Source organism: Carettochelys insculpta, chromosome 34, assembly GCF_033958435.1.
Source record: "Carettochelys insculpta isolate YL-2023 chromosome 34, ASM3395843v1, whole genome shotgun sequence".
NCBI lineage: Eukaryota > Metazoa > Chordata > Testudines > Carettochelyidae > Carettochelys > Carettochelys insculpta.
The window spans coordinates 1,632,213-1,651,882 of NC_134170.1; the positions used below are offsets into that span (position 1 = coordinate 1,632,213).

At 54.0% G+C, this 19,670-nt stretch overlaps 1 protein-coding gene across 4 annotated transcripts in view; it reads right to left on the minus strand.

The window, feature by feature from the left end:
• ZCWPW1 (zinc finger CW-type and PWWP domain containing 1) overlaps nt 1–17,249 on the minus strand; it is a 37,299-nt gene extending 20,050 nt beyond the window's left edge. For 3 of the 4 annotated variants that reach the window (XR_012643094.1, XM_074982938.1, XM_074982935.1), the window contains exons 1-6: nt 17,206–17,248; nt 12,444–12,537; nt 9,888–10,145; nt 7,199–7,277; nt 5,757–5,823; nt 263–414 (exon numbers count right to left, since the gene is read on the minus strand). Coding sequence is in view for 3 of the 4 variants with exons in the window: in XM_074982938.1 (XP_074839039.1) it covers nt 263–414; nt 5,757–5,823; nt 7,199–7,277; nt 9,888–10,130 (541 nt within the window). In the remaining variant the exon portion in view is untranslated. Of the gene's footprint in view, nt 1–262; nt 415–5,756; nt 5,824–7,198; nt 7,278–9,887; nt 10,146–12,443; nt 12,538–17,205 lie in introns of all 4 variants that reach the window. The other variant, XM_074982939.1, reaches the window with a different exon arrangement.
• Nucleotides 17,250–19,670: the final 2,421 nt, after the last annotated feature.

Below are 19,670 nucleotides of genomic sequence, written 5' to 3' on the forward strand. Positions count from 1 at the left end.
TACTCCTGCTCGGGGTGTCTGCTGTGTCCCAGGAAACAGGAGTTTGTGGGCAATCTCGGTAAACAGACAAGACTGCACCAAAGAAATACCCGATTTGGATCGTCAGTTCCTCACCCTCACCCGGCAAGGCCCCGAACGACAGCAAACTGCTGAGGCCGAAGAGGCAACAATCCCCTTCTGTCTTCACAGGAGAGCTCTTCAGGTGCAGCGGCCGGCTGTAATTGCAAACGTACGTCTACCACCACGTGAACCGAGAACTCACCCGTTTCCTCTCCCGTCTTGTCGGAGGGAAGTTTACTGCGCTTCTTTGCTCTGGGCCCAGACTCTTTTTGTTCCACACCACCAACGGCGTTCTCTGGATCATCACTACGCTGATTACCCTCACCCGCAGGTAAGGAGGCGTCCAAGGCGTCCCTAAAACAAACATTCAGGAGGATCATTTTATGGCTGTTACTTACCACTTGGCTGGTGCTGGACGAATACAGAACAAAAAGACAACCCCGTGACTGGTTGTTCATGAGTTAACGGGAAATTAACTGAGGACCATACTGATGACCCAGCGGGCCCGTCAAGACCGATGAGAAAGAGTACAGATCACATCAGCCCCCGGTGGGGTCAGTGACAGAGAGGAAGCCGTGTTAGTCTGTAGTCTATCAAAACACAAAAGCAGTCCAGGAGCACTTTAAAGACTAACAAAACAATTTATTTGGTGGTGAGCTTTCGTGGGACAGACCCACTTCTTCAGCCCACAGCCGCACCAGAACAGACCCCGCATTTAAGGCACAGAGAACTAAAAATGGTTATCAAGGTTGACAAATCAGACAAATTGTCATCAAGGTGGGCAAATCGGAAGAGCAGAGGGAAGATAGGAGGGGGGGAAATCAAGAGTCAGATAAAACAAAGTACATAAAAGAGTCCTTATAAGGGGCCAGGTAATGGCCATCCTGGTTCAAACCACGTGTTAATGTGTCGAATTTGAACACAGAAGAGAGTTCCACGCTCTCTCTCGGCTGGCGATAGTTAAAGGTCCTTTTCAGTAAGACACAGACTTTCAGGTCATTAACAGAATGACCCACTCAATTAAAGTGCTGGCTGACTGTGATGGGGTTCAGGGGTCCCCAAGCGCTGCACCCTGTCTGCAGGCAGGAGGGACTCTCACTCAGCAGGTAGAACAGGAAGTTTATGAGGCGCCAGAGGCCCAGCTCAGCACAGAGGGGTCAGTACAGCCAGCAGAGACAGTCATTCCAACCCGTCCTGGGGAGAGGAGCCCAAGGGGTGCCCCTCTGGGGTTCAGCTTCGCCCCTCGCCAGGCTGGCTGCCCTCCAGTTCCCTCTCCCCCCAGCTTCTAACTGCCGCCCCCAATTCAAACCCCACTCAGGCTCCTCCCTGCTCTGTGCTCAGGGCAGAGGTGCTACTTGCCAGCCTAGGGTACAGCCCAGGGCTCATCCTTAGCCGCTGGGAGCTGCTCTGCCCCTCACACACATCCAGCCTGAGTCTCACACATGCACTCCCCACACTCCATCACACTGACAGGTTTGTGAGTTAGGAGTTTTTTGGATGTCTGTTTACTGCCCCTCCGCTCTTCTGATTTGCCCGCCTTGATTACAATTTGTCTGATTTGTCAACCTTCCGTCCCATGAAAGCTCACCACCTAATACGTTATTTTGTCAGGCTTTAAAGTGCTACTGGACTGTTTTTTTGTTTTGGTGGGGTCAGGTACATTGGGGCAAAGCAGCTGTGGAAAGAGGACATGTCTCATTTCACTTTGCCGACAGGGAGAGCAGGGGATCAGGTCTGGTTTTCACAAAGCCACGCAGGACAGCCTGCATATAGAAGTCTTTTCAAAACTGCCTCAAGGGACGCAACGCTCCCGCTCTTTCCCTCTGCACCCCTGGGAGTATGCCACCGTGAGCTTTCTCAGCCTTCTCAAGCAGTCACTTTTCAGTGGATCCAACTGACAGAGACCGAAAACTACAAGATCTTTACCAAATATTCATAAACCTGAATTACCCACCAGGAGAAGTAAAAAAACAAATTGACAGGGCCAGGTGAATACCCAGAGACCAGCTACTCCAAGATCAGCCCAAAAAAGCCAAGAACAGAACCCCACTGGTCATCACCTACAGCCCCCAACTCAGACCACTGCAACAAATTATTAAAGACCTACGACCCGTCCTTAATCAGGATGCCACACTCCAGAAGGCCCTGGGTGACAGGCCTGTTCTCGCCTACAGACAACCTCCCAACCTCATGAGGATCCTCACTAACAGCCACAGTCTGTACCCCAGGAACACCAGTCCTGGAACCTTTCCCTGCAACAAAGCCCGCTGCCAGCTTTGTCCACATATCTTCTCTGGAAATACCATCACTGGACCTAACCAGGTTACTCACAGAATCACGGGCACTTTCTCATGCTCCTCTACTAACACCATATATCCCATCATGTGCCAACAATGCCCAGAGGCTTTGTATATTGGACAGACTTCTAACTCCCTTAGACAAAGGGTCAACGGGCACAAAACAGACATCAAAACACTCCAGATCCACAAACCCGTTAGTCAACATTTTAATGGAGTGGGGCCTTCTGTCAATGACCTCAAGGTATGTGTGTTACTGAAAAAAAACTTTTGCATCGCTATTCAAAGGGAAGCAGCCGAGCTGGCCTTTATATTCAAATTCAGCACATTAACACGTGGTTTGAACCGGGATGGGAATTTTCTGAGTCACTATTATAGGGGCTCGTCTGCATACTTGGCTTAATCTAATTCTTGACCTTCCCCCGCCACCCCTCCCCTCTCTGATTTCCTCACCTTGATCATTTTTTTCTGATTTGTCCTCCTTGCTTACTGTTTTTGGTTCTCTGTGCCTTAAATATTGAGTCTGTTCTGGTCTGGCTCTGGTCTGAAGAAGTGGGTCTGCACCACGAAAGCTCCTCACCTAATAAGTTATTTTGCTAGTCTTTAAAGTGCTACTTGACTGCTTTTTGTTTTGATAGTACATAGGCTACACCGCTCCCTCTCTGTTACTTTTCGGCTGATGACATGTTTCTCAGAGAACGTGCACCGTCTAGCGGCCATCCTGTATCTTACACCTTCCCTTGCCGCGTCCCCTGCAAAAATGGCAGGAAGGCCCGTACAGGGGCAGCGGCACACATTTACTGCGGCCTGGCTGCATTCCCGGTGAAATCCCATCACCGGGGAGCGAAGAAAGAGGCGGAACCTGGAAGGGAATCTAGGAGATCCGAATCCACGTTCTCCTTCCTCACTGCTAAGCCACATTCTCCTCCCCGAAGTCCACAACAGAACCCAGTGCGTTGCCGTCCCCTCCCACGGCTCCAACCCCACCAGACCGAACTCTCACGCAGCCAGGTACGGGGACCCAGGAGTCCTGCCCTCCGCCCCCTCCTGGCTCCAACTTCTCAGTTGGACTCCCCCCGCCAAAACTCTGAATAAGGGCAGGTCTAGACTACGGGAGGAAGGAGGCAGCTCGGCCCACCTGTGCCCCAGCGCTAGGCTCAGCGTGTAAACGCAGCAGGCCCTGCCCCTGAAAGCTAACAAACGAGCTGCAGTTCTAGGCAACGGGGGACGGTTTCACGCGGGAAAGTTCATGAAGGGAAGCGAAAACCCCACTCGCAATAAGACGTTTTGCTGTGGGGTGCGTGTCAGTTTGCCGCCATGCCTGCTGGGGGCGAGGCACCTCCGTGTCTCAGCCACAGAAAGAGACCACGGAGCATGCTGGGAGGTGTAGTCCTGCCGGAGACCGGCAGCCCTCCGGGGAAACTGGAGCATGGAGTGCCGCTCCCAAGAAGACAGAAGAGAAGGGACTTTACCGCCAGGGGGAAATTCCGCTTTCTGATTGCCCCCGTGCTCGGGTGGCTTTTGAATTCCTTCACCTCTCGCTCCAGCCTTTGTCGACACCACAGCGGAAGGTCGAATTAAGGTGTAAGCAATTCCAGCTCTGTTAATGACACGGCTGGAGTCAACGAACAGGCCGAACCTCTCTAGCCCAGCACTTTCTCACCGGGCAACATCCATAAAGTTTGCTTACAGCTCACAGCCCCGGCTCTCAGCGTTCTGGGCAGTTCGTTAGCTGTAATTTACCCCATAGGTCTTCTCAGAGCCCAGTAGGCCATGGGAGCGTTGGCAACGTGCGAGAGGATATAGTCCAGCAAATTCTCCCGTTTGGACACAAGGATGCTGCATGAGAGAGGTTCCACCTGTACCTTAATTCAGGCTTCTGCGCTGTCTAAGGGAGGTCGAAGGAAGCAGTCCTCACTCCTAACGAGGGGCCTCAGTACCAGCCCCAACCCAGGCGCCCTGTAAGTACAGTTTAACGCGACCCTACTCGGTGTAAATCGCTGTATCGCACTCCGGAAGATCGACTGAGGCGGGATTGGTCTTCCCTGGGGTAAAAACAACCTCTGCTCCTTCCCTGCAGTGAAGACGGAGCCCTTGTGGTTAAAGTTAATTAACTACCTGGGGAGGCTATGGAACCTGCATCGCTGGAGATATTAGCTGTGTCTACACGTGCACGCTACTTCGAAGTAACGGCACTAACTTCGAAATAGCGCCCGTCGCGGCTACACGCGTCGGGGGCTATTTCGAAGTTAACTTCGACGTTAGGCGGCGAGACGTCAACGTCGCTAACCTCATGAGGGGATCAGAATAGCGCCCTACTTCGACGTTCAACGTCGAAGTAGGGACCGTGTAGACGATCCGCGTCCCGCAACGTCGAAGTTGCCGGGTCCTCCATGGTGGCCATGAGCTGAGGGGTTGAGAGACGCTCTCTCTCCAGCCCCTGCGGGGCTCTATGGTCACCATGGGGAGCAGCCCTTAGCCCAGGGCTTCTGGCTGCTGCTGCGGCAGCTGGGGATCCATGCTGCAGGCACAGGGTCTGCAACCAGTTGTCGGCTCTGTGGATCTTGTGTTGTTTAGTGCAACTGTGTCTGGGAGGGGCCCTTTAAGGGAGCGGCTTGCTGTTGAGTCCGCCCTGTGATCCTGTCTGCAGCTGTGCCTGGCACCCTTATTTCGATGTGTGCTACTTTGGCGTGTAGACGTTCCCTCGCAGCGCCTATTTCGATGTGGTGCCGTGCAACGTCGAAGTTGAACATCGACGTTGCCAGCCCTGGAGGACGTGTAGACGTTATTTATCGAAATAGCCTATTTCGATGTTGGCTTCACGTGTAGACGTAGCCATTGAGGAGCAGGTCAGACAGACATCTACTGGGGGTGGTCTAGCCGGTGCTCGGTCCTGCCGAGGGGGCAGGGGACCGGACTCGATGACCTCTCGAGGTCCCTTCCGGTTCTAGCATTCTGTGATTCTATGATTCCTGGCCTCTCTGCTATTTTCCCCAGACTCTCTTTCAGACCACAGATCTCTGTCTCCTCCCTCCCTGGCCCTCACGCCAGAGCCCCCTGACGGTTCACACCTCCGAGGTTGACTCTGTCACTCTTTCCCATGGGTTCTTTTCCCTCTGTTTCCATGGCCACGGATAAGGGACGCCTCCCCTGTGTTTGCCCAGCGAGTGCCATTTGGAAACAAACAGCTGTAACCTTGGTTCACACACCTCTTGGAGAGGCTTTATGACGGACTTTAGGAAATTTGGGCTGGCTCCCCCGATGGCAGAGGTCTGATTAACTGGAGCTTATGCCAGAAGGGGCCCCCACCCTCAGGCTGAAGGGTGTACTTCTCACGGCCCTACAGTCTTAACACAAGGCATGATCCGATAGACGGCAGAAACACTGATCTCAACTTACTTCTTTAACTCTTCTTGTTCTGCCGCCTCAGTAGCGTCTGCCTGGTGAAACGTCCCCTGGGACTCCTCTGCCAATTGCGGGAGAGAGAGATTGAGAGAGAGAGCCCTGTGTAAACGAGTGCTCTCACTTTGCCTCTGGCAGCCCGAGCCTGGGCCACGACCACTTAGCGACGCTGAAAAGGTTTGGTGTTGGCCCAGGTAATAATTGGACTCGAGAGTGAAGAGGCACGTCCGGATTCCCGCAGGTTTCCTGCCCGCTCCCCTTTCAGCCTGACAGGCTGCAATCCAGCCAAGCGACGAATTAATAATAATAATAATAATAATAATGATACAGACAGACGATGTGCAGCTATTTCGTAACCCTCATCAGAAGAGAGAGCAAAGAGCTTTATGAAGGAGGTCAGCATCATTAGCCCCATTTTACAGGGCTGCCAACTGAGGCAAGGAGCACAGAGGCGTTTTGCCTGAGGTCACCAGCAGGCCAGGTGTCCGCAGTCGCAGTACATTGTAGCAGCCCTGTCCTAGGTTTGGCACATGCTGGGGTCTTAGAGGATGCAGGCCAGGGGCTGGTTTGGTTTATGGCCAGAAGGAAGTGTTGGGCTCCCCCTGTCTGACCCTGTCACTAACACAAGCTGTGAATTACCACCCAGTGATTCTTCTGCGGTGAGCTAGTTAGTCAACAGACACTCAGGCCAACCCTGTGCCAGGAAAGTTATCCGCTGCTCAGAGCCAGCGATTTTTGCTCGCACAGAGCCGGGCTGGGGTCACTCAGAAGTCAGGGGAGCTTGCAGCTTTATCCCTCCAGACTAGGAAGGAAACTCGGAAACACACACACACACAAACTATTTCTGTGGGAAGCCGACAGTCCTGCGGGATAGAGCCCTGTGGGGACAAACAGCTTTCTAGAGCCTCGACTGCATGCTTCCTTGTTTCTGACGGAAACGTGTTCTCGCTGCCAAAAAAAACCCAGGGGCGGGGACGCTTACTTTGCGTGAGACTTACTGCCTTTTGGCAGGCTGACCCAGCCCAGCACGTGGCGACCCCGCGACAAACGCTCCCAAGAGACATGGCATGGTGTTTGCGACATGGTGGCCTCTCTTCTGACATGCCAAGGAAACAAGGCTGTTTTAACTGGGCCCCGGGCCAGGTCCTCCGCGGGCATAAATCAGCCTTGCACCCTCCAGAACGTGACGTCTGTCTCCTCCTGCGAGGAATCAGGACTCGTTCTGTTTTTAAACCGCTGAGGAAGCTAAAATCCTCGCTTTCTGGTGTGCTGAGGACATGCTGAGCGTGTTCCAAGGGACAGGGAACCCTTCGGCTCTGCGAGAAGCGCCGCTCACCCACATAAATTCTGCCCAGGGCACCCGCGCGTTGAGCTGCTCTCGTTTTGGGTTCCATGGGACCGGCTGCATCAAGGCTGCTCTGAAAGCCCGGCGGACTTACCTAGGCACTCACGCAAGGACTTCTGCAGCACACTCTGGACGATTTCCTCGAAGTGTAAGTCGGTGAGGGAACACCTCTCCTGTAAACCGAGGCCCAGACAGAGCAGTGACTGACCAACCGCAGCACCCATAGCAGCTGCACTTAACTCAACGGGCGAGACTGTTGTTCTCCTGTAGCAGGCTTAGGGGTGCCCTAAGAACACCTGGGAGGGCCAGATTTTCAAAGGGAGCGGGGAGGGAACCCTAAAAATGGACACCCCGCCCCCCACTCTTTGCGCTTTTGCAAACCTGGCTCGTTGTCCCTTTCCACTCCAAGGTCCCAAATCTGAGAAAAGGGGCGGGCACAATAGTTCTCCGAGTGACTCAGGGTCACACGAGATGCCCCCTCAGAGCAAAACCTGTGCCTGACTTTAGGCAGACTTCAGAAGCTCCGTAGGTTACTGTCATGATCATGAGGGTTCGCCAGCAGCCTGGGAGTAAAAGGGTTAACCTCCTTGGCCAGGTGGGGTTGGCCTACAGGAATGTAGGTAAGAATTGAATTTTGGCTCCTCCCTCTTCTGTTCTCTGTCTTTTTCTTTTCCTTCTTTCCAGCCAGGAGGGAGAGAGAGACAGAATGTCTCCCGCCAAGAATAGGCCCTCCAATCTTCTGTAAGTCGGGTAAAGTTTAGATAGATCCGTTAGGCTTCATTGTTTTCTGGTTTGGGAAGTGGGGTCTGACGTCTGTGCACTTTTTAGAAATGTTCTTTTACTCCCCTTGTAACTCAGTTCTAGGCCCGTGGTGGAGACTGCCCCTGTGTTTTACTCTGTGACCCTTCCATCTCGTCACAAGGCTCGCAGCACGAATATTGTTGTCATAATAAAAGTTCTCTCTTTTTCTTTTTATTAACCTGGTATTGGTTAATGTTAATGTTTGTGTCCTGGTTCTTACTTTTGGGGCTGAGATTTCCCAAGTCGTCTCTCCCTGGTTTCCTTATTATTACTTGGGTGGTGGCAGTGAATTTTATCCCCAAAGTCTAAGGTTTTTAGGACTTTGGGGGGGAAGTTTATACCAAAACCTGGTAGATAAGGTTTCGAAGGTCCTTTTGCTGGCCCCCACTTCTGCATTTTTCTTGCTAGAGTGGGGAAGGAGCCGTGACAGTTACGTTCATCGAAGGGACTGAGGGATGACCGGATTCACACTTTCAAAGGGGAGCACATGTCAGACACTAAACGGCTCTTTCACCTCGCGGCAAAAGGCAGCGCAAAGGAAAGGAGGCCCTTACTTGAAGTCAGGCACGATCCTATGAGAAATGAGGCACCACAGTTTTTAAGCACGCTGGGTGAACAAACTCCCAGGTGCCGCAGGGGTGGTGTCCTCACTTCTAGAAGCAGCGGGGAGACTTTCTGGAAGACAACGCGAGTCTCACACGCGTGATGGGGTTCCACGTGGCAGAGATGGGGAAAACCTGACAGCTTTGGGCAGATGGGAGATGACCGAACAGTCTCTTTGGGCCACAGATGGAGTGACACGACAGTACCGTGCTCCCTAAGATCTGGAACTGGATTTCGCTATGATCTTGATTCTCAGCCCCCTCTGCTCTAACCTCTGAACCCACCTCACTTCCCGGGGTTTGAATCCTGAATCCCAGCCCGTCCCTTGCTCCCTGTGTTATCTCTCTAGTCCTTGCTCGGTGCGCAAAGGGAATAAGGGAACCCAGGAGTCCGGACCCCCAGCTCCATCTCCTCTAACCCGTTAGACCCCACGTCTCTCCCAGAGTTGGCCGAGAGGGCCGGAGTCCTGGCGCCCGACCCTACCTGCTCTAACACGCGGGCAAGAAGACCTCAGGGGGTGGAGTAGCCTAGACAAGATACTGGCCTTTTACCGAGGGTTAGACAGACAATGGTAAAAATGACCCCACTGCCATGGGGCAGCTGGTACGGAGCTGACAGACCCTCCTGCAGTTGCAGATTCTGTCACTCGTGCTAGCCAGTACCGTGCCAGAGACATGAGCTCTGTCTCCTTGTCACCCACATGCAGAGCTCATCGGAGCCCAAGGTAGGTGCAAGACAAAGAAAGCTTTTTCCTGACTGGGACTCACACCCCGAAACAGGACTCAGTCTCTTGGCCACGTTTCTATGACCCACACGAGGGCTAAGGCATTGGCTGGGAGCTGTGTGTGAGACAGAACAGCAGAAAGCACAGAAAGGCGAGGAGAGAGCAGAAAAAGCACAGGGGAGGGCGGCCCCGAGGGGGAGATTTTGAGGCAGAGGGCTGGTTGAAAAGAGGCTGCCAAGGCGGCGAAGGATGACCCTGGGGCTATAACCTAGGCTGGCAGGTAACACCTCTGCCCTGAACAAAGAGGAGGGAGGAGCCGAGCTGGGTTTGATTTGGGGGCGGCAGTTGGAAGTTGGGGGGAGAGGGAGCTGGAGGGCAGCCAGCCGGGCGAGGGGGGAAGCTGCACCCCAGAGGGGCACCTCTCGGGCTCCTCTCCCCAGGACGGGTTGGAATGACTGTCTCTGACTGCTGCACTGACTCCTCTGTAAGAAACTGGGCCTCTGTCGCCTAATAAACTTCCTGTTCTACCTGCTGAGTGAGAGTCACTCTGCCTGCGGCCAGGGTGCAGTGCTCAGGGACCCCTCAAGCCCATCACACCCAGGAACCAATGAAAGGAAGGGTTCGTTCATGGTATTAGCGTCTGGCGTTAGCTCACCTTAGCTGAGGCTTGGCTGGAGTCCCTTTTGGCTCTTCTCTTGACCCCTTGGGCTGCTTCTGGACCTGTTGGATGTCCCGTTTTCCGTTTTGTTGCAGTCAGGTCGCTCGTCCCTCGGCTCAGCGAGTTGGACATAAGCTCGTTTGCCCTCCCGGCCACCTCCTTCGCTGGAGACTCAGGGACTTCTCTCAGAGAAGGGTCGCGGGGCTTTGCCAGTGGAGGGGCAAATGTTTTCTTCATCATCGTCCCAGCTCAGGGCTGAAATTAAAGCAAGAGAGAAACACAGTCCGGCAACCCACCACCCGTTAGACACCCCTGTGACACCAAAGCGCTGATCGCATCCGCTTGTCCATGCATCCCTGGAGGGTAGAAACTTAAATTGGTTTAAGAAGGCCAGGCTGACTGAAGTTGCCTCCAGACAAGCATGCACGGAGTTAACTGCCTCCTCTGCACAAAAACGGGACCCATTTCTAGGAGACGCTCCCTTGCTCCGACAGAAGCTCGGGCCAAGGTGCGGAAATGAATGACAGAGGCTCCCCAGCCTGTGACAGCATTACACAAGTCAGACTGACCCAGCGTATCTCAATGGTAGCCGTGTTAGTCTGTATCTTCGACAGCAACAAGACATCCTGTGGCACCTTAGAGATGAAGAGATATTGTGGAGCATAAGCTTTCGTGGGCAAAGACCTGCTTCATCAAGACCTGCTTATGCTTCACAATATCTCTTCATCTCTAAGGTGCCGCAGGACTTCTTGTTCTTCCCAGTGTATCTTAAGAGCGTCTTCGTTCCACTATAAATCCTCTGGATACTTACAGAACCTTTGTATAAATGAAAATCAGGCTCAAGAGCTCCTTTGGTTGCAAGAACCCAGAGTCTTCCTAGTCCAAAGACCTCCGCCCTACAAATTGCTAATGGTCCTGCGCTTACGTCGGTGTAAATGCAAAGAGGCACAATTAACTTTGCAGGAGCAGCTTCGGATCCGCAGCAGCGTGCGTCACTGTGCTTGGCGCCAAGAGGCCAGGTGCTGTACACGATGATGGAGTCTGGCCTACGGAGCTGAAAACCAGCAAGACACTTAACGTGCACTTGCGCCCTGGCGAAGTGGGTGGCAATTCAAGGCGTGTTTTTATACTGGGGTGAGAAGGCCGAAACAGGCCCCTACGTGAGAGGAACATTAGCCCTGATGGGTAGCTGGCTGGCTAAAGGTTTAACACGGGGATGCTGCGAGGGTTAAGGAATTAACGTCTGCAAGAGGCTCTGCAGAGGAAAAGCGCAAATACGTAAAATATGAGCTATTATGATTTAGGTTTTGCACTCTGCCATTTTCATGCTCTGGACCAGGGGTTGGCAACCAATGGAGCAAAAAGAACCATCACAAACTTTTTGCCACTTTCTGCTTCCTCACCCTTTACTTGTGTGCGTTTGGAGCACAGCCTTCCTGGCTTTTGCTCCCGAACGCACTTGAGTTAGGCCAATTTTACTTCACGTTTAGTTTCTTAAAGTGCTTGTTGCCCTTCACAGCAGGAATGGAGCAAGCTCCCTTTTCAAAATCAAGACTTCATTAGCCACAGGGTCAAAACCTGGGTGCCGTATCGTGTCCCACAATCCACTGCAACATATTAAGGGGGGAGTTATCAAGATCACAAACAAGCGCCATCTCTTGAGGCGAAAAGGGGCCATAGAGTAGATGCCACTGCAATAACGTTTCGAGATCGCACGTCATTGGCTATTGACGCACGAGTTGTTCACTATCGGGCTTTGGACACTCACTGTTTATCGAAAAAAATCAGCAGGGTTTGTTTTTTTTTCACTTAAGAACATAAGAACGGCCACATTGGGTCAGACCAAAGGTCCATCCAGCCCAGTAGCCTGTCCGCCGACAGTGGCCAGTGCCAGGAGCCCCGGGGGGGGGCCCGAAGACAACGATCAAGCGATTTGTCTCCTGCCATCCGTCTCCAGCCTCCGACAATCAGAGGCCAGGGACACCATTCCTACCCTTGGCTAATAGCCTTTTATGGACCTAACCTCCATGAATTTATCTAGCTCTCCCTTAAATTCTGTTACAGGTCCAGCCTTCGCAGTCTCCTCTGGCGAGGAGTTCCACAGGTTAACTATGTGCTGAGTGACGAACCTTCTTCTATTTGTTTTAAACCTGCTACCCATTAATTTCACTGGGTGTCCTCTAGCTCTTGTATTATGGGCACAAGTAAATCACTTCTCCTTATTCATCATCACACCTGTCGTAATTTTATAGACCTCTCTCATGTCCCCCCTCAGCCTCCTCTTCTCTCAACTGAAAAGTCCCAATCTTCGTAGCCTCTCCTCATATGGGACCTGTTCCAAGCTCCTTATCATCCTAGTTCCCTATTCTGAACCTTTTCCAGTGCCGGAATATCTTTCTTCAGGTGAGGAGACCAATGTTTGCAAAGTTGGGAGCCACAAAAGAGACGCGGGCATCACAGGTTGCAGACTCCTGCTCTGGATAAAGACCACCGTGGAGAGGAGGAACATCCTAGCCCAACATCCAGGGAACCGCAGAGAAACAAACGCCACACCTGTGCTGAGCAGAGGGGTGCTTCGAACGCAGGGTGCACAGGTCTACAGCCGGCACTGTCCCACGCGATCTTTCCCTGCTGGTGCCTCTCGTGGCTGTAGGGAAAAGAAAAATAAGCCAATATCAGTAACAATATTTACCGCTAACAGACTCACTCCCATGGTGAGGGCTTCGGTTTCCGTGCCTCCAGGTGAGGCGCCGAGGCGTAAGTGTGGAAGGGGATTTACCCACATGCCTTGTGTCTTTGGGTCAGGATGCTAAGGGAGGACAGTTCTCCCCCTTTATACCTCGGCTGATTCTGGTGGTGTGACACCCACATGGGTGAGCGCAGACGCGGGCACAGAAAGACGCCGTTCCAAGTACGTTGCAGAAAGGTGGGATCCCCTGGCTGTGGGGTTGTGCAAAATAGGGTGAAAACCAGGCCCATGTGTGATGGAGTGGGGGGAGTGCCGGTGTGAGACTCAGGCTGGATGTGAGAGACAGGCAGAGCAGCTCCCAGTGGCTAAGGATGACCCTGGGGCTACAACCTAGGCTGGCAGGTAACACCTCTGCCCTGAACAAACAGGAGGGAGGAGCCGAGCTGGTTTTTGAATCGCGGCAGTTAGAGGCTAGGGGGAGAGGGAGCTGGAAGGCAGCCAGCCTGAGGAGGGGGAAAGCTACACCCCAGAGGGGCGCCCCTCGGGGTCCTCTCCCCAGGACGGGTTGGAAGGACCGTCTCTGCCGGCTGTACTGACACTTCTGTGAGAAACAAGACATCTGTTGCCTAATAAACCTCCTGCTGTACCTGCTGAGTGAGAGTCACTCCTGCCAGCAGATGGGGTGCAGTGCAGGGGGACCCCTGAACCCCACCACACCATGTTCAACGCCATTTCCACTGACCACCCGAAAAGAGTAGGGGTACCCTATCTATCTATCTATCTCCTCCAGCCCCCTCTATCTATCTATCTATCTCCTCCCGCCCCCTCTATCTTCTCCCACCCCATCTATCTATCTATCTATCTGTCTCCTCCCACCCCTCTATCTATCTATCTATCTCCTCCCACCCCCTCTATCTATCTATCTATCTCCTCCCGCCCCCTCTATCTTCTCCCACCCCATCTATCTATCTATCTATCTGTCTCCTCCCACCCCTCTATCTATCTATCTATCTCCTCCCACCCCCTCTATCTATCTATCTATCTCCTCCCGCCCCCTCTATCTTCTCCCACCCCATCTATCTATCTATCTATCTGTCTCCTCCCGCCCCCTCTATCTATCTATCTATCTCCTCCCACCCCCTCTATCTTCTCCCACCCCATCTATCTATTTATCTATCTGTCTCCTCCCACCCCTCTATCTATCTATCTCCTCCCGCCCCCTCTATCTTCTCCCACCCCATCTATCTATCTATCTGTCTCCTCCCACCCCTCTATCTATCTCTCTCTCTCCTCCCGCCCCCTCTATCTTCTCCCACCCCATCTATCTATCTATCTATCTGTCTCCTCCCACCCCTCTATCTATCTATCTATCTCCTCCCACCCCTCTATCTATCTATCTATCTCCTCCCGCCCCCTCTATCTATCTATCTATCTCCTCCCGCCCCCTCTATCTTCTCCCACCCCATCTATTTATCTATCTGTCTCCTCCCACCCCTCTATCTATCTATCTATCTCCTCCAGCCCCCTCTATCTATCTATCTATCTCCTCCCGCCCCCTCTATCTATCTATCTATCCCCTCCCGCCCCCTCTATCTTCTCCCACCCCATCTATCTATTTATCTATCTGTCTCCTCCCACCCCTCTATCTATCTATCTATCTCCTCCAGCCCCCTCTATCTTCTCCCACCCCATCTATCTATTTGTCTATCTGTCTCCTCCCACCCCTCTATCTATCTATCTCCTCCAGCCCCCTCTATCTATCTATCTATCTCCTCCCGCCCCCTCTATCTTCTCCCACCCCATCTATCTATCTATCTATCTGTCTCCTCCCACCCCTCTATCTATCTATCTATCTCCTCCCACCCCCTCTATCTATCTATCTATCTCCTCCAGCCCCCTCTATCTATCTATCTCCTCCCGCCCCCTCTATCTTCTCCCACCCCATCTATCTATCTATCTATCTGTCTCCTCCCACCCCTCTATCTATCTATCTATCTCCTCCCACCCCCTCTATCTATCTATCTATCTCCTCCCGCCCCCTCTATCTATCTATCTATCTCCTCCCGCCCCCTCTATCTTCTCCCACCCCATCTATCTATTTATCTATCTGTCTCCTCCCACCCCTCTATCTATCTATCTATCTCCTCCAGCCCCCTCTATCTTCTCCCACCCCATCTATCTATTTATCTATCTGTCTCCTCCCACCCCTCTATCTATCTATCTATCTCCTCCAGCCCCCTCTATCTATCTATCTATCTCCTCCCGCCCCCTCTATCTATCTATCTCCTCCCGCCCCCTCTATCTTCTCCCACCCCATCTATCTATTTATCTATCTGTCTCCTCCCACCCCTCTATCTATCTATCTATCCCCGCCCGCTCCTTCTATCTAACTCCTCCCACCCCCCTCTATCTATCTATCTATCTATCTATTCCCTCCCACCCCCGGTCTATCTATCCCCGCCCGCCCCCTCTACTTATCTATCTATCTATCTATCCCCTCCCACCCATCTATCTATCTATCCCCGCCCGCTCCTTCTATCTATCTATCTATCTATCCTCAGCCACGCCTCTAGCTATATAATCATGAAGCCAAAAAAAAATAAATAAAAGCAGCCCTGCGGCACTTTAAAGATTGCCGATATTATTTATTAGGTGACGAGCTTTCGTGGGACAGACTAACTTCTTCGGAACTGAGACTTTCTAATTATAGACTATGAGAACTGGAAGGGACCTCAGAGGGTCATCAGATCCAGCCCCTTGCCCTGACAGCCGTGCCAAGCACCACCGAGATCATCCCTGACAGAGGCCCGTCCCACCCGTTCTCCAGTATCTCCAGTGACGGAGATCCCAGAACCTCCTCAGGCAATTCATCCCCGCGTTTAGCCCCCTTGACGACGCGGACAATCGATCCGTCTAGCGTCACCTTCCCTGTATCTCCCATGAGACGACTAAGCAGGCAGCCTGGAGCATTTTGGGCAGCCATGGGTGATCAAAGGCCACACTGGCACCTTTGATGACGTAAACCACCCACGACTTTTTAGCTTTTGTGCCCTTAGACAGCTGCCACCTTGGCGTTCTGCCGGCCAGGGCGGGGCTGGTGTGGTGCACCCCTCTCGGGAAGTAAAACAGGCAGTTATGTTGCTTTAGGGGACTTTGGTTTTGGCGCCACCGCGGTGGAGACAGGGGCGCCCTGCTCCGCAGCGCCACCGTTCACAGGCTCAAAGAGACGGGGTCCTTGGGGGATTTAGCCCTTCGGTGACATGGGCAGATAGGTTTCTTGTTCCTCCAATGTCTGCGTGTTGGCATGTTCTTAGTTTGGGCGCCACATTGATACGGGAGACAATACCGAGGAGCAGGGCAGCCTGGCCCCATGTTGACACCTACTCTGGGGTAAAACAAACGTAGGTATAAAGGTTTTATTTGGCCCTCTGATGAGGCCATGTTGTGTGTGTGCAGGGGGAGCCATATTGACACAGGAAGCAATGCCGGGCAACAGGCAGCTGGGCCTGGCAAAGAGGCACCAGTTATGAGGCCTCACAGCCATAGACGTTACATATTTTTGACCCTATGTCAAGGCTGCCCCAGCCTCCGCCACAATGACGGAGGAAGGATCCTCATGCGGAGGAGGGAAGGCAACCACGTCCCAAAGCAATGCCCCTCTGGAAGGAAAAAAGAAACAAACCTCGAGGCGCCTTGGCTTTGGGCATGGGGCTCATTTGCTCTGGGAGGGGATGCCAAGTAGAGGGTAACCAGACCCCAGAATGGCTCTTTGTGTGAGACAAGAGACATAGCGAACATGAGTTTATTAGCCCCTCAGGTGACACCAAGCTGGTGTTGGTCCCCAGTGCCATATTGCTACAGGAGGCAGGACTGAGCCGGGGGCGACCGGGCCCCTCCGCACCAGGGTTCGTGAGGTAAAACAGACGTGGTGAGCTGGGTTTGGTGGCCCTCGGCTGAGGCCGGGTTGGCGCAAGCGCCCGGCGCCATATTGCTACAGGAGGCAGGACTGAGCCGGGGGTGATCGGGCCCCTCCGCGCCAGGGTTCGTGAGGTAAAACAGACGTGGTGAGCTGGGTTTGGTGGCCCTCGGCTGAGGCCGGGTTGGCGCAAGCGCCCGGCGCCATATTGCTACAGGAGGCAGGACTGAGCCGGGGGCGACCAGGCCCCTCCGCGCCAGGGTTCGTGAGGTAAAACAGACGTGGTGAGCTGGGTTTGGTGGCCCTCGGCTGAGGCCGGGTTGGCGCAAGCGCCTGGCGCCATATTGCTACAGGAGGCAGGACTGAGCCGGGGGTGATCGGGCCCCTCCGCGCCAGGGTTCGTGAGGTAAAACAGACGTGGTGAGCTGGGTTTGGTGGCCGTCGGCTGAGGCCGGGTTGGCGCAAGCGCCCGGCGCCGGACTGACCCAGGAAAGCAGGGCACGCCAGGGCAGGGGTGCCCCAGCCTTTTCCTGAGGTAAACCCGTGGCGGGTTGGCAATGGGGACCCGCCTGGGGCAGGGCGGGCCCAGCCTATGGGCTCTCCACCGGCCTCAGGAGCTGGGACGGGCTTTGGCGCCTTTTTTCGCGCGCCCGCGCGCCCTTTCCCGCGCACGCGCACGCGCCAGTCCACCAGCTGCGCTCGAGCCTCACCCGCTCCTGACGGCCTCACTCCCTCCGGGCAGTGCGCAGGCGCCAATCTCGCTCTCTCAGCCCCTCACACACCCACGCATGCGCAGCCGTCTGCCGGGGGAGGGGCGGGGACAGGGCAGGCGCGTTGGTCGAGCTCACTGCGCATGCGCCTCTTGGCACAGACGGGGGTTGGGTTGCGCATGCGCGGTGCCTTCGAGAGGGAGGGAGAGCGGGCGGGGTCTGCGTGGTAGCCCTGCCGCTGACCACGTGGTTTCACCCTGCACTGACTGTACCTCTTGTGGTCGCCCTAGAGGCTGTGTTGTGGTGCTGTTCATGTGTGTAGGCCTGCACAGCGTGCACTCCAGCGCCTGTACAGCTCCCTAGGGCGTGCAGACACGCAGGCAACACATGGGCCGGTGCAGGGCCCGGAGCTACACAATGTGCTGTTTATGAGGGTTTCAATTATAACGATACACATAGGACCCTGTAGGTGTGTACATGGGCCAGACCCCTAGACCGTGGGCTGTAACCAGGCTTATAATGGTGGGGGTGGGTGGGACTGGCCCTGTGACAGCCCCAGCGTCTCTGTGGACGGATATGGAAGCTGTGGGGCTACATGTGGCCGGACCATCCATCCTACAGACTCCAGGGCCTGTGCACACACGTTCGTCACTGATACTATGGGGCCCGTAGTTCTTTTTAGGTCACCGGATGTTACGGGCCGGTTTTTTCTCCGTGTGGCAGAGCCAATGGCTTTGTATCTTAAGAGACCCTTGTATGTGAATGTTTGAGGGTTCCTATCTGGTCTGGTCAGTATATTCAGGGAGAGGGACAATTTCACCATCCCTACCCTGAAATAAAATGCTTGATCCTAATACACATTTGTATTTGAACCCCAGGGAATCCTGGAACAGCATGCTGTGTAGGACAGTGAGTGCACAGATCCTGACTTAGCCATGCAGTGCTTAAAGTCTTGCTGATTTCGGACTGTAAAACTACATCACACGGCTAAACCTTACATCCGTGTTAATGTGTCAAATCTGATTTTAAATACACGAAACTCCTGAGGCAAACAGCTGTGGATGGATGTAATGCAATGCACACAGCAGTTCCATCTAGGAATTGTTACACAGCATATTCAGCCTGACCCATGCACCTCTTGTCATAGAGAGAGACACAATTTTTTATATAACCTAAGGCTGGTTACTTCCACCTCTCTTCTGCGGTTTTTCCTCTCAGCCCTTGTTTGCCCTGTCTCTTTAGCAAAACAAAAAAAGCAGTCAAGTAGCACTTTAAAGACGAACAAATAATTTATTAGGTGAGCTTTCATGGGACGGGGGCTTCTCCCATGAAAGCTCACCTAGTAAATTATTTTGTTAGTCTTTAAAGTGCTACTTGACTGCTTTTTTTTTTGATAGTATGTAGACTAGCATGGCTTCCTGTCTGTCTCTTTAGCCTGTGAGACCTTTGAGACAGGGGCTTCTCTCCCAATGTAAATGCGGGGAGCCGCAGCCTGAGACCATCCCGCATTCACTGGGACAGTGCTGTTTGCAAGGTCTTGTTCTGAGGCCGGTGCTGAGGCGAAACAAGACGTGGTCCTCCCAAGTAGTGGCTAGAGCGGGTGGCTGCATTTGTTTCATGTGGCGTGAGCGATCCTGCCCCATAGGCCTGGGGCCAGGCTGGCGGGAGCAGGGTCCCCCCCTCCCCCATCTGGAAGCACTGGCAGGATGGGGATGTCGGGGACTCTTGGGGTGTGCAACAGGTGAGGGGTCAAAGGTGAGGGGCTGACCAGGGCTGCCCCAGCCTGGGCTGGAGGTGAAAGGTCATCAACAGGAGCCAGAGGCAGTTTGTGATCAAAGTGCAAAGGTCACGGGCAGGAGCGATCAGCGGGGTCAGAGGTCAGATGGGAAGGTGTCATCACAGGAGATGAAAGGTCAGAGGTCATAGATCATATAGGGAAGGGAGGCCGCCTGTGATTTTCTTAGGGGTCAAAGGCCGCGGAACTCTACGGGGTGAAAGGTCAGGTGGGAGGGGCCAGCCCCCTTTCGACGCCCCCCCACGCCTGCCCCAGGGGCGGGGCGAACGCTCCTGTGCAGCGATTCGTTCTGCGCAGGCGCGGAGCCCGGCCCCGCTCTGGCACAAACTACAACTCCCGACAAGCCCCGGGAGTGGACACGTAACCTCTCCCCGCCCCTTCCGCGGAGGGGCCTTGAGGGGAGGTGTGCCCTCCCCCAAACCCGTGCGGGCGGCTCCGCTCACGCGGGTCTGTCACTCGCCCCCACGGGGCCCGATGGCATTTACCAGTTCCCGGGTGAATAACCGGCCGAGTCCCGCCCCCGGTTGACTCCCTACACGGTTTAGGTGTCTACTTGAGCGCCTGAACCGGAGCCGTGTTCAATCCTTTCCCGCGCTCCGCGGAGAGCCGTTTGTGTCCCGGTTGCTGCCCGCCAGCGGCCCGCTTGGGTATTTTAAATACGCGCCTACGG